A 12,455-nucleotide genomic window follows, 5' to 3' on the forward strand; every position below is an offset into this window, starting at 1 on the left:
GAACAACTGTGCAATTAAAGAGTTTTTCCTTCCCAACAGAGTGTTTGCATCACCTTCCAGCTCCATAAGCAGAAATAACAAACTTGTTTGTTATCAAACAGACTGTTATCATTTTTATTGATCAGTGTTAGACATACAGGTTAATTAAAAAAAAGCTACAGTTTGTGAAATATGTCATCTAGCTGCAAGATACAAATCTAGGCCAATGGCCATGGTATCCACTGATGCTCAGCCACTGTAAAAAATGTACAGTTTATTCTCTGGTATACAAAACCTCAAGCAAACATTCTTTGTTAAAACATTCAGTAAAGCTCACAGCATTCTACTACACAGCTTCATGTAAGTGGTTTAGTGCAAAAGGAAGTAAAAATATAAAAATACTGAGGCTTGAATTAAAAACAAAAAACACAACCAACAAAATACAACAACAACAAGTAAAAAACCCACAACCAACCAAAAAAAAAAAAAAACAACCAAGAAATCCGAGGAGTTAGAGGTGAGTGTCTGCTATGGGTATTCTCCTAAGCTCTACAATCTGGGAGTTAGCCATGCTGCCACCATCCTGGCTTCCATGACAAGATTCATTATCACTGACGCTGAGGCCTGCACCTGAAACAGCAAGAGAAGGAAAAAAACAAAAAAACCAAAAAATCAGTGAAAATAAAATTTTGGCGCAGAAATGGTGACTTTGTGTCTTGCTCTGCTTGGTTCTGGTTACTGAAATGCTTCTCTATCCCACAACCATGTGGAAAGCCTCCTTTGACTATTCCACAGTTCTGAACCCACAGCTCACAGCATTATCTGATGTCCTTCGGTCCCATCCAGACACTGTTTTTCATAACTCCACTGTCAGCCACTTTATTTGTCTCAGTAAATGGTACAATAGCTATTCAGAGGTTGCCTTGAAATCACAAAAGCATAAATCAAGGCCTGGTTTAGGCTGGGTTCATGGCTCTTGCAGTCTGGTATTTCCAAGGACTTCTTCAAGAAGAATTGATTTTTAATGATACCATTTCCCTGTTAAATTCTAATCCCAGCTGTTTTAATAGGATTGTAATTTCAACATGAGAAAAGATGCTGACTTAATGTTCTTCAAACCCACATTTTGGCAGAAGTTTCTGTATTGTGCTTTCCTTCTACTGTGAGAGAACAGTAGACTTTGGTCCATGGAAACTTCCAAAGCATGTCTGGAAGAGACCTCAGGAGACCACCTTCTCCATCCTTTTGTCACACAAGTTCTGCAAACTCATGGCTTCTTTGGTTTGGGGAGGTTATGGGGTTTTTTGGAGGGGTAAGACTTGAGCTGGTGAGTGTCAAGTTAAATAATATTGCACAAGTTTTTATGAAATGTGTGTTTTTCCAAACTATTTATTCACAGAATATCAGCTGGAACTAGAAACCAGCACAGCTTCAGCTCCTCTCTTCGAGTTGTAGAGTGAATTCTAAAAATACATGGGTCTTAGAATCACAGAGTGCCTTGGCTTGGGAGGGATCTTTAAAGGTCATCTAGTCCAACCCATAGAATCACAAGGGGTCTTCCTTCCTTCCTCCCTCCGTCCCTCTCTCCCTCCCTTCCTCCCTCCCTCCCTTCCTCCCTTCCTTTCCTTCCTTCCGAATTCTTTCCTTCCTTCCTTCCTTCCCTCCTTCCTTCTTCCTTCCTTCCTCTTTCTTTTTCTTTTCTTTCTCTTTTTCTTTCTTTCTTTCTCTTTCTTTTTCTTTCTTTCTTTTCTTTCTTTTCTTTCTTTCTCTTTCTCTTTCTTTCTTTCTTCCTTTCCCCTTCCCTTCCCTTCCCTTCCCTTCCCTTCCCTTCCCTTCCCTTCCCTTCCCTTCCCTTCCCTTCCCTTCCCTTCCCTTCCCTTCCCTTCCCTTCCCTTCCCTTCCCTTCCCTTCCCTTCCCTTCCCTTCCCTTCCCTTTTATATTGTTTTGTTGTTGTTGTTGTTCAGTCGGGGGTTTTGCTTGGTTTTGGCTGGTTGGTTGGTTGGCTTTTTGTTTGTTTGTGTTTTGTTTCCCTTTAATTACAATTACATTTTTTAAAATTCAAATCCTATGGTTTAGGGCATCTAGGCTTTAAATTTGTTGAGAACTGCACATCAGTGTAATTAGGCATGATGATTTCAAGGCAGAATAATTTCAGGCATGGCCTTACAGTGGTATCACAAACATTTAGGGAAGTTATTAATTTGGGGCAGAAACAGATCTGTAACTACACATAGTTCAAGGGAGTTGCAAGGGAGAGACACTTAGCTCAAGAAAAACCCAAACAGGCAATGCTAAGAGATATAATGATTTGCAATTTTGTGCTAAAATATATTTTCAGGAGTTTCTATCAGTTGCACAGTGCATCTCTTATTTCTGCCTCAGCTGACATTCCAGGTTTTGGGTTTTATTTTTTTGTCCAAAGACTAGATTAGGTTCATTTAAGTTGTTTTGGAGTGAACTCATAATTTTCTGTGCCCTTATTATTCCACTTTCACAAAACTTCTCCATAGCTTCCTTCCTTCCACCACCCCCCAAGCAGAAAAGTAGTATGGAAAAAGGGGCAGCACAGGGATCCTCTTTTGCTGTGGGAGGTCAGGCTGAAATCTTGGGTATGGAGCTTGATTCAGAGAATTTGAGCAGAAGGACCTGCAGGACCAGGTAACTTTTCCTGCAGAAGTCTGGAAGAAATCCTGGTAGGGGCCAAATTTGGGTGCAACACTGGCTTGAAGCCAGCCCTATTGCATGCAGGTGAGAATTGGGTATTTCTGCACCATGATCCTGCTTACACCTGGTTTTGGTGTTTGGTCACAGAATGAACATATATTAATTAACATCTACCAGAGAACTCCTGCTCTTGCGTCTGTATGACCCAAGCTCTTGAGAGACCAACAATTACTGTCAGAGTATGACAGGAGTAAAAACACGTCAATGTACAGAGACACAATAATAAAGACAAGAAGATTAGGCTCTGAATCATTAAGAGGACTGAAGATGATTAAGCCGTACTTACTTATTTAAATTTATATATATATTTAACCTTTTCATTGAATCATGGTCCTAACAAGTAAGAGCTGCTTCAAAGTCATGGGGAATAAAACCTGCATTACATAAATAAGTTACTTGTGGTGGTGGTGTTTTTCTTTTCTTATCTTCTCTAAACTGCTTTAGAAAGGAAACATGATTGCAGTAGAGAAGGTAAATCAGACTGCTGTATGTACCATTTGGGGCTGGAAGGACAAGGTAATAACCTTGAAGTAAACAAAATGAATGGATGTGGTGTGTTGAAATTAACCCCCAACTAATTTGGAGAGCTAACCCCAAAATAAAATTGCCAGACTAGCTCAGAAAGTTTTGGAAGCAACTGAAGCCATATTTAGAAGCAAACTAAAATCTAGGAATATGAAATGCAATCAATATGTACAAAATATATGCAATATATGTTATATATATATGTATATACATTTTTACAGTTTATAAACAACACAGAAACTCCTCAGACCCCCCTGAATGGATCCAGGGGACCTCCTCCTGCCTCCACTCCCTTCCTCCTGTTACCTCACACAGTAGTCAAAATTGAGATACCCTGGCAAGGCCACAGCAGAGAAAGAGAGAAGTTGCAAGCAGAAGTGACAGAATAAAAGAGAAAGAACTGTTTATGCCTCTTCTCTATATTCCCATTAGAAATCCAATGAATTATATAGACCTTATCATTATTTTCCTTTTGCATCCAGTGGTAATTTATTTTACTTTCAGTCTGTGCAGTCAGAATCTAGGCTCAAGTTTCCCCTTCAAACTGTAACAATGGAGGAACAAAACAATACTTCTTATGCAGCATCATTAACATTGGAATTCACTCAGAACATTTACTTAGTCTGAAAAGGATAGAAACTTCAAAAGGGGGGGTAAATCCCACATTACTGAAAAGATTTAAAATCTTATCATATAAAGATGATCATCCTGGGATCAGATTTTGAGGTGAGCATAGGCTGCTTGGTGTTAGAAAGGTAATTTGACTGCACTGCAATTATTCAGTATGGGGTTTCATGAACACTCTTGTGCTGGTCACCATAAAGAGACTGGATGTATATTCTTAATATGTGATGCATGCTTTGTGTAAAGGAAGAGGAGATTTTAGTTTTTCTTGTTATGGAGGCTCTTATCAAGTAGTTGTCAAACCTGAGGCTGAAGTAAGCTACTTTGGGCTTACCTTGTAAGAGCTGATCCTTTTTAGGAAGAAGAGCTGCCATGTAACCAGGATACCAGCTTACCAAACCGTGGGCACACTGGGAAGGGTATGACTGTTTACACCATGGAGTTTCACAGGGTTCATGAGATCCAGGTTGCCCTCATACTGGAGCAGGATTTAAGCTCAGCTAGATCCCACAAAGATCCTCTAAGGATGCTAGAGGTGGACAGCAGCTATGTGGCTGCTTTTCCCCAACGTGTGAATGAACTATATGAAGAAAAAGACGCAGGAAAACGAGGCCTTTTCTCCCTATCTTTTCCTGTCAAAGGACTGGCTGGGAACTGGCTGGAAAGTCACAGATCGCTTTGCAAACCCATGGAGGTCCCTCCAGTGACATCTACTGGTTGAAGGATTTTGTCAGCGCATTCCAACGTGCCCTTGAACACCAGCTGTTACCACCTTGCTCTGTCAGACAGGTCTCAAACTTTCACTGCAGCATTTTAAGGCAGACAGAACTTGTTTTGTAATTACTGCCCTCCTAGCTCTTGGGGACACTTCCATCATCATTTCTATTGCAGGTATAAGATCTATTAGAAATTAATAAGCTACACAAGAATTAGTTTTTATTTTCAGGGCTTTGACTTTACAGAAATGACACTGACATCTAAACTTCTAGAAATAAAGTTCAGATTGGATGAAAAAACTTCCTGGGTATTATGCAGTCACAGTCACACCAGCAGGCAGAATATTCTCATCCAAATGAGAAGCTGAATGACTATGCAACCTGGTTACCCTGACTTCCTTTTCTTCTGTGCAATCAGCCCTTCAAAACAGCAATGACGTTGGTTGATCAGGCAGGGCAAGCACCTGGCACTTTGCCACTGTCTGCATTTTCTCTGCTCTGTGACAGTCTCCAGGTTGTTGTACTGAGCAGCTTTCAGAATCTGAAATTTCAGATCTTTAGTTCAGGATCACCAACATGAGAAGCCTTTGGTGAGGCCACACCTGGAGTACTCTGTCCAGTCCTGGGCTCCCCAGTTCAGGAGAGTCAGGAAACTACTGGAGAGAGTCTAGTGGAAGCTACAAAAATGCTGAGGGGCTTGGAGCATCTCTGTGAGGAGAAAAGGCTGAGAGACCTGTGGCTGTTTAGGCTGGAGGAGAGGAGACAGGAGTTTCTCAATGCTCATCAATACCTGAAAGGCAACGGGAAGAGGGCAATGGGCAAAAGGATAGAGGCAGACACTTTTCAGTGATGCCCAGCAGGAGGACAAGGGGAAACAGGCACAAACTGGAAACCCAGGAAGTTCCATCTAAATGGGAGAAACTTTGTTATGAGGGTGCTGGAGCCCTAGAGTAGGCTGACCAGAGAGGTTGTACAGCCTCCCTCTCTGGAGAGACTCCAAACCCACTTGGCCATTGTAATCCTGGGCAAGCTGCTGTGGTTAATCCTGCTTTATCAGGGACAGGATTGCAATAGATGATCCCCACAGGTCCCTTCCAGCCCTCACCGTGCTGGGATTCTGGGATTCTGAAATTCTTAAACCAAGCACCTAGAGTGGTAACACCAAGGTTTAAAAAAGAGCTGACTCTGGCACCTTAGCTGTGCTAGACTGAAAGCTCTGAGCTGGTTTATGTAACATGGTTGTTATGATAGCCACATTCCTGTGTTTTTTTTTAACTTATACAGAAAAGTTTTCCAAGTATTCTCCACACAGAATATTTATTTAGAATTTACCCCATATGCCTCTATTAAAAGCAAGAAGAACCCAAACCACTGAGATGTGGATGTATCAATATCCCCCACTGATATTGTCCAACATATACCTGGAAAGTACCATGTGCCAGGGTAGTTTGCTCTCCTCTAACATATAAATATATTTGCAAACACCCTTCTACCGGAGTGGGTCACCAGCTAGTGCTGGATTTGGATCCCTCTCTGCCTTTACTGTGTTTTGCATTCACATCTCTCTCACAAAGAACTGAGTTGGTTCATGTTTGTGCATCATGAAGGAGAGAGTAGGACCATTTGTAGGAGCTGGGGAAATGGATGGAAGCTGAGAGATCAGCAAAGCTGTTGTGCTTCTATTGTATTTATGCTTTGGTGAAAAGCTGATGGGCAGCTTGCTGCTTTGGGATGGATTCCATCTACTTTTATTCTGCTGGCTCCTTTTTTAACTGTCCAGCCCTAACCAGAGCAGAAGTCCTCAGGGAATTCTGCTCTGCTGGGCTTTAGCCTCCACTACAGTAACACACAACTCTCTGACAGTCTGGATGACTGACAATGGTCTCATTGAAACATCTGTCAGTATAAAACTTGCAAAAGAAATCAGAAGAAAAAATGAGATGGAGTCCAAAATGACAAGCACTTTTAAAGTTAATTGGTGCAATCAAAAAAACAAACAAACAACTCATTAGTAAGTAACTGTCCTCCTCAGCAGAAGCCATAAATTTAAAAAATATTAATAATAATTCCTAATAATAATAAATGGAGATGTTAGGTAGAAGGTTGGACTTGACTGTAGAGGTCTTTTCCAACCTTAATGATTCTATCTATGAATAGGCAGGACATGCCCCTAAATTATTTTTTTTTCCATAACTGTTCTATAATTTCCCTCACATAAGGTGGCTTGGAGCTGGCTGACCTTCCAAAAGGTTCCCACAGTGTAAGAGACAAAGTCATATGGTGAACACAGTGAATCCTAACTGTGTGTTTCTACAAGGAGATGTACATATTTGATGGAAAGTAGGGATTAATTTGCAAGGCTTTTAGAAGCCATGGATTTATGACATAAGAAGCCCAGCTTTAGGGTTTCCGGCACCAAACAAACAAAAAAAAAATAATTCTGTGTCCATGTGATGCAAAGCTTGTATAAAGCAGAGGAGACTAAGGGATGATCTCCTTAATGTTTATAAAGATGTAAAGGGTGAGTGCCAAGAGGATGGAGCCAGGCTCTGCTTGGTGATGCCCAATGGCAGCACAAGGAGCAATGGGTAGAAGTTGAGGCATAGGAAGTTCCATGGAAACAGGAGGAAAATTTTTTTCACTGTGAGGTTGACAGAACACTGGACAGGCTGCCCAGGGGTGTTGTGGAGTCTCCATCTCTGGAGATATTCAAGACCCACCTGGATGCATTCCTGTGTGATCTGTTACAGGAGATCCTGCTCTGGCAGGGGGGGTGGACTGGATGAGCTTTTGAAATCCCTTCCAGCCCCTAACATCCTGTGATTCTGTGCTAAAGCTAGCATAAAAGCTGGCTAAGACACATTATGCTCTTGTCCACCTAATTTGCTACAAGTGCAGCTGTATGCCTTCACCTGACCCATTCTGTACTCCAAGTTAATCTGTAATTAGGCCCAGCATTAATGATTGCAGAACCAAGGGCTAGAGTGCATGGTTCTATGACACTTTAGCAACAAGAACAAGTGTGCCAGCACATCCAGTTGTGGAGATGCTCTGCAAGCTGCATGTTACTAAAACACCATGGGTTAGAGAATAAAGTTATGCTCTGGGGGGGGTGTGTGTTTGTTTTTTGTTTGTTTTTTTGTTTTGTTTTGTTTTTTTAAGCTTAATCAGCCATCCTTCATTCCTGCTGCTGATATGGGTCATCTCCAGTGCAAGGGTGGGGCAGGAGGACAGAGCTTTGCTGTGGTTATGCCCCCATTTCCACCTATTCTGGCTGCCAGATGAAACCCCATGGCTACAGGCAGTGAGCATAAATTAAAGTAACCTGCAGACAGCTACAGGCAGTGAGCATAAATTAAAGCAACCTGCAGACAGCTTCAATCTACACAAGGAGAAAGGACAGGTGAAGTGCAAAGAGACATAAAGCCATTCCTCTGCTAATCAGTGCTGATCCTCAACCAGCCTTTAGAGTAGGAGCTAATATTTTAGCATGGCTGAGGCTGAGTTTGGGTATAGATTCATAGAATCATAGGATTATAGATTTGCTTGGAAAAGACCTCTAAACCCATCAGCCTAACACCACCATGGCCATTAAACCATGTCCCAAAGTGCCATGACCACACTTGGTTTTACGGATGACATAGATAATGGAGGTTGCTGTTTCTACTTATCAGAGGTAAAGCAGAGCAAGGCATTTCTGTTCTTCCTCTATACCCAAAAGACACCTCCCAGTTTGGGAGGGATAAAACCAATGAATGTGGTGCAAAGCACCTTTTCCTTTCTCTCATCAGTACTTCTCAGCCTACTGAAATAAAGCCTGGTCCTAAAAATGTTTGAGAAGTGCTACTTAACAGCTAATTATAGACAGGAGGAAGGCAGCAAAAAGGCATCTCAGCTGCCCAGAGGTTTTAGCCTGTTTAGAGCAGAGGTGGTGGGCTTCCAGCTGCTGATGACCACTGCTTCCTTTGAGCTGGGACTGGTCCACAAAGAGCATTGAACTGAGGGGGAGAGGAAGGGAACGGGAGAAAGGATGACAAGAAAGGAGTCTCTAACTTGAGTTGTTGCAGTTTAATATCCAATGATGCAAGAGAGAAAGGGATGTCCTACCTTGAGGGACAAGCAGACAGGCTCCTTTCAGTGCCTGCTAGCTTAACTGTATCATAAAGTTCCTGTCAGACCAAAGCTCACTGAAGACTTAAGCAGCATAAGCCTGTACTAGCAAATAGAGACCAAATCCTTCTTCCCACCACCTCATCTCCTTTTTTGTTGCTTCTAAGAAGTTCCCTCCTTTGTGCCATCAAGAGCACCTTGACTCCTTGGTCACCCACTGAGCTGGGTTGGAGAGCAGGTCCAAATGGACATAATAAACCAGATTTGACTTTTAGTTACAGAAACCCTCACATTTTTGGTTTGAAGTATGTGTGGAGCTATAGCTTGTAACTAAGGCAACAGCTGATGAACAGCTACTGTGGTGGTTAGAGCTACTCTGACCACAACACCACCTCTTCAGTTTGGCTTGTTCAAATGTTGGGTGTGGGGCTGGAACCAGATGGCTTAGAAACCATGGGGGTTTGCCCCTGTCACAGAACCATAGAATCAGTCAGGATAGGAAGCAACCACAAGGCTCATCCAGTTCCAACCCCCCTGCCCTAGGAAGGGACACCTCACACTACAGCAGGCTGGCCAGAGCCTCATCCAGCCTGGCTGCAAACACCTCCAGGGATGGAGCCTCAACCACCTCCCTGGACAGCCCATTCCAGGCTCTCACCACTCTCATGGGGAAGAACTTCTTCCTCACATCCAGCCTGAATCTCCCCACTTCCAGCTTTGCTCCATGTCATCTTGCTGGGGACACAATCTGGGCACAGGAATAAGCACTGGGGCTAAACAGCCAGATACTACTTGAATCATTAATGCAGACAGAAATATTTTTCTCTACTTGTGGCCCAAGGTGCCTGATTCGAATCACATTAATGAAAAAGGCTCATCACAACCAATGTAATAAAGTATTAGTAGAGAACACAATAATAAAATTTAGGCAGAATAATCAAAAGCTGGTTCTAGACCTAATTCTTTTAGGACTGAAAACTAACTAACCAAGGATGGAGCCTGAAGATTTATTAAAAAATCATTAAATGCTAAAGTTGTGGTGAATGACATTAACCACGAGTTTTAACTACTGCTGTTGCCTGTTCTTCATGATTTGAGACTCAAGAATCGAACTGGAATGGTTTGGGTGGAAAGGGAACTTTACAGGTCATCTAGTCTAAGCCTGCTGCAGTGAGCAGGGATATCTGTAACTACAACACCTTGTTGACAGCCCCATCCAATCTGACCTGAAATGGTTCCAGGGATGGAGTATCCACCAGCTCTCCAAGCAACTTGGGACAGGGTCTCACCACACTCAGTGTAAAAAATGTCTTACTCCTATCTAGCTTTTGATACAGTCTCTCATAACACCCTCATAGAAGAGCTCAGGAGATGTGGCACAGATGGCTGTCAGGGAGGTGGATTGCAAACTGGCTCCACAGCAGAGCTCAGAGGGTTGTCATCAGTGGCACAGAGTCACCTTGGAGGCCTGTGGCCAGTGGTGTCCCCCAGGGATCAGTACTGGGTCCAGTTTTGTTCAATATCTTTATCAAGGACCTGGATGAGGGCATTGAGAGTCCCCTCAGCAAGTTCTGATGATACAAATCTGGGGGGGTTGGCTAACACCCCTCAGGCTGTGCTGCATCCAACGTGACCTGGACAGGCTGAGAGCTGGCTGCAGGCAAACCTCATGGAGTTTAATAAGGACAAGTGCAAGGTCCTGCATCTGGGGAGGAAGAACAACAGGCACCAGGACAGGTTAGAGGCTGCCCTGCTGGAGAGCAGCTCCACAGAGAAAGACCTTGGAGTGCTGGTGGACAGCAAGTTCTGCATGGAACAACAATGTGCTCTGGTGGCCAAGAGAGCCAATGGGATCCTGGGATCCATCAAGAAAGATGTGTCCAGCAGGGCTAGGGAAGTTCTTCTACCTCTCTACTCTGCCCTGCTGAGACCACAGTTGGAACACTGTGTCCAGTTTGGGGCTCCCCAGTTCAAGAGAGACAGAGACCTGCTGGAGAGAATCCAACAGAGAGCCAGGAGGATGATTAGGGGACTTGAGCATCTCCCCTATGAAGAGAGACTGAGAGCCCTGGGGCTGTTTAGTCTATAGAAGAGAAGACTGAGAGGGGATTTGATCAATGTCTATAAATATCTGAGGGGTGGGTGTCAAGTGGAGGGGGCCAGGCTCCTTTGGGTGGTTCACAGTAGCAAGACAAGAAACAACAAACTTGAACAGAGAAGATTTCACCTCAACCTGAGGAGAAACTTCTTTACAGTGAGTGAGGGTGACAGAGCCCTTGAGCAGGCTCCCCAGGGGGGTTGTGGAGTCTCCTTCTGTGGAGACTTTCAAACCCAACCTGGATGCATTCCTCTGTGGACTACCCTAAGTGATCCTGCTCTGGCAGGGGAATGGACCTGATGATCTCTTGAGGTCCCTTCCAGTCTCTGATATACTGTGAGACTGTGATACTGTGAGAGTTTGAATCTCCCTCTTTTCATTTCAATACAGCATCCCTTGTGCTACTGCAATTCTCTGTGAATTATCTGGTTTCCCTTAAAATATTGAGGAAGGAGAAAAAACTAAAAGCTGCCTTGTTAGGTACTGAAAATAATACCTTTGCAACTGTAAGCTTATGCACCTAGATTTGAAATTCTTGCTCCAAATCTTTGACTGCATAATAAAGAAGTACTCTACAAAATGCCCAGGAAAATTAATCCAGACTTTGGGACAATCTTTATAAACATTTGCACTTCTTAGCACTAAGACAGATATTAGTCATTCAATTATCTTCATAATTAGAAGAGTTTTCCACAATGGAAGCTGGCTTAGAGGATGAAGTATTATGAATATACTGAATAAAAAACACCCCTTAATTTGTAGCAGTCCCTTTCTTCCAAACAGGTGTCACTGAGGGGAAAAAACTCCTAAAATTAGTGGTGTCAGAGCACTTAATATGCTAATGTCACCAGTATCTCATTATTGGCTCTTGCAAGGCTTGATGGTATCCCCAAACATCATTTAGGTGACCACCTACTACCAAGCCTGTCTATCTGTATTTCATAGAATCAGAATTAGTCAGGGCTGGAAGGGAGCACAAGGATCATCCAGTTCCAACCCCCCTGCCACGGCCAGGGACACCTCACACTACAGCAGGCTGGCCAGAGCCTCATCCAGCCTGGCTGCAAACACCTCCAGGGATGGAGCCTCAACCACCTCCCTGGACAACCCATTCCAGGCTCTCACCACTCTCATGGGGAAGAACTTCTTCCTTGTCTAGAGGAGATGGGCTTGGGTTAACATCTGCCAGGTCTCACCACAGAATCACAGAATGTTCGGGGTCAGAGGGGACCTCTGGACATGAGCCAACAGTGTGTGCTTGCAGCCAGAAGGCCAACTGCATCCTGAGCTGCATTCACTGCATTCAAAGAAGTGTGGCCAGCAGGTCAAGAGAGGTGATTCTGCCACTTCACTCTGGTAAGACCTCACTGTACTGTGTCCAGCTCTGGGGCCCTGAACACAAGAAGGACATGGACATGATGGAGAGGGTCCAGAGGAGGGCCACAAAGATGATCAGGGGGCTGGAACACCTCTGCTATGAGGACAGGCTGAGGGAGCTGGGGTTGTTCAACCTGGAGAACAGAAGCCTCTAGGGAGACCTAATAGCAGCCTTCTAGTACCTGAAGGGGGCTACAAGAAGGCTGCAGAGGGACTGTTTACAGAAGCCTGCAGTGACAGGATGAGGGGCAATGGTTTGAAATTAGAGGAGATTTAGATTGGATGTTAGGAACGAGTTCTG

At 43.6% G+C, this 12,455-nt stretch overlaps 1 protein-coding gene across 1 annotated transcript in view; it reads right to left on the minus strand.

Moving 5' to 3' along the window:
* Positions 1-490: 490 nt before the first annotated feature.
* The window catches only part of ADGRV1 (adhesion G protein-coupled receptor V1), a 366,634-nt gene continuing 354,669 nt past the window's right edge, over positions 491-12,455 (minus strand). The window contains exon 91 of the mRNA XM_054397457.1: positions 491-609. Coding sequence (XP_054253432.1) covers positions 491-609 — 119 coding nt within the window. The remainder of the gene's footprint in view (positions 610-12,455) is intronic.

Source organism: Indicator indicator, chromosome Z (assembly GCF_027791375.1).
Source record: "Indicator indicator isolate 239-I01 chromosome Z, UM_Iind_1.1, whole genome shotgun sequence".
NCBI lineage: Eukaryota > Metazoa > Chordata > Aves > Piciformes > Indicatoridae > Indicator > Indicator indicator.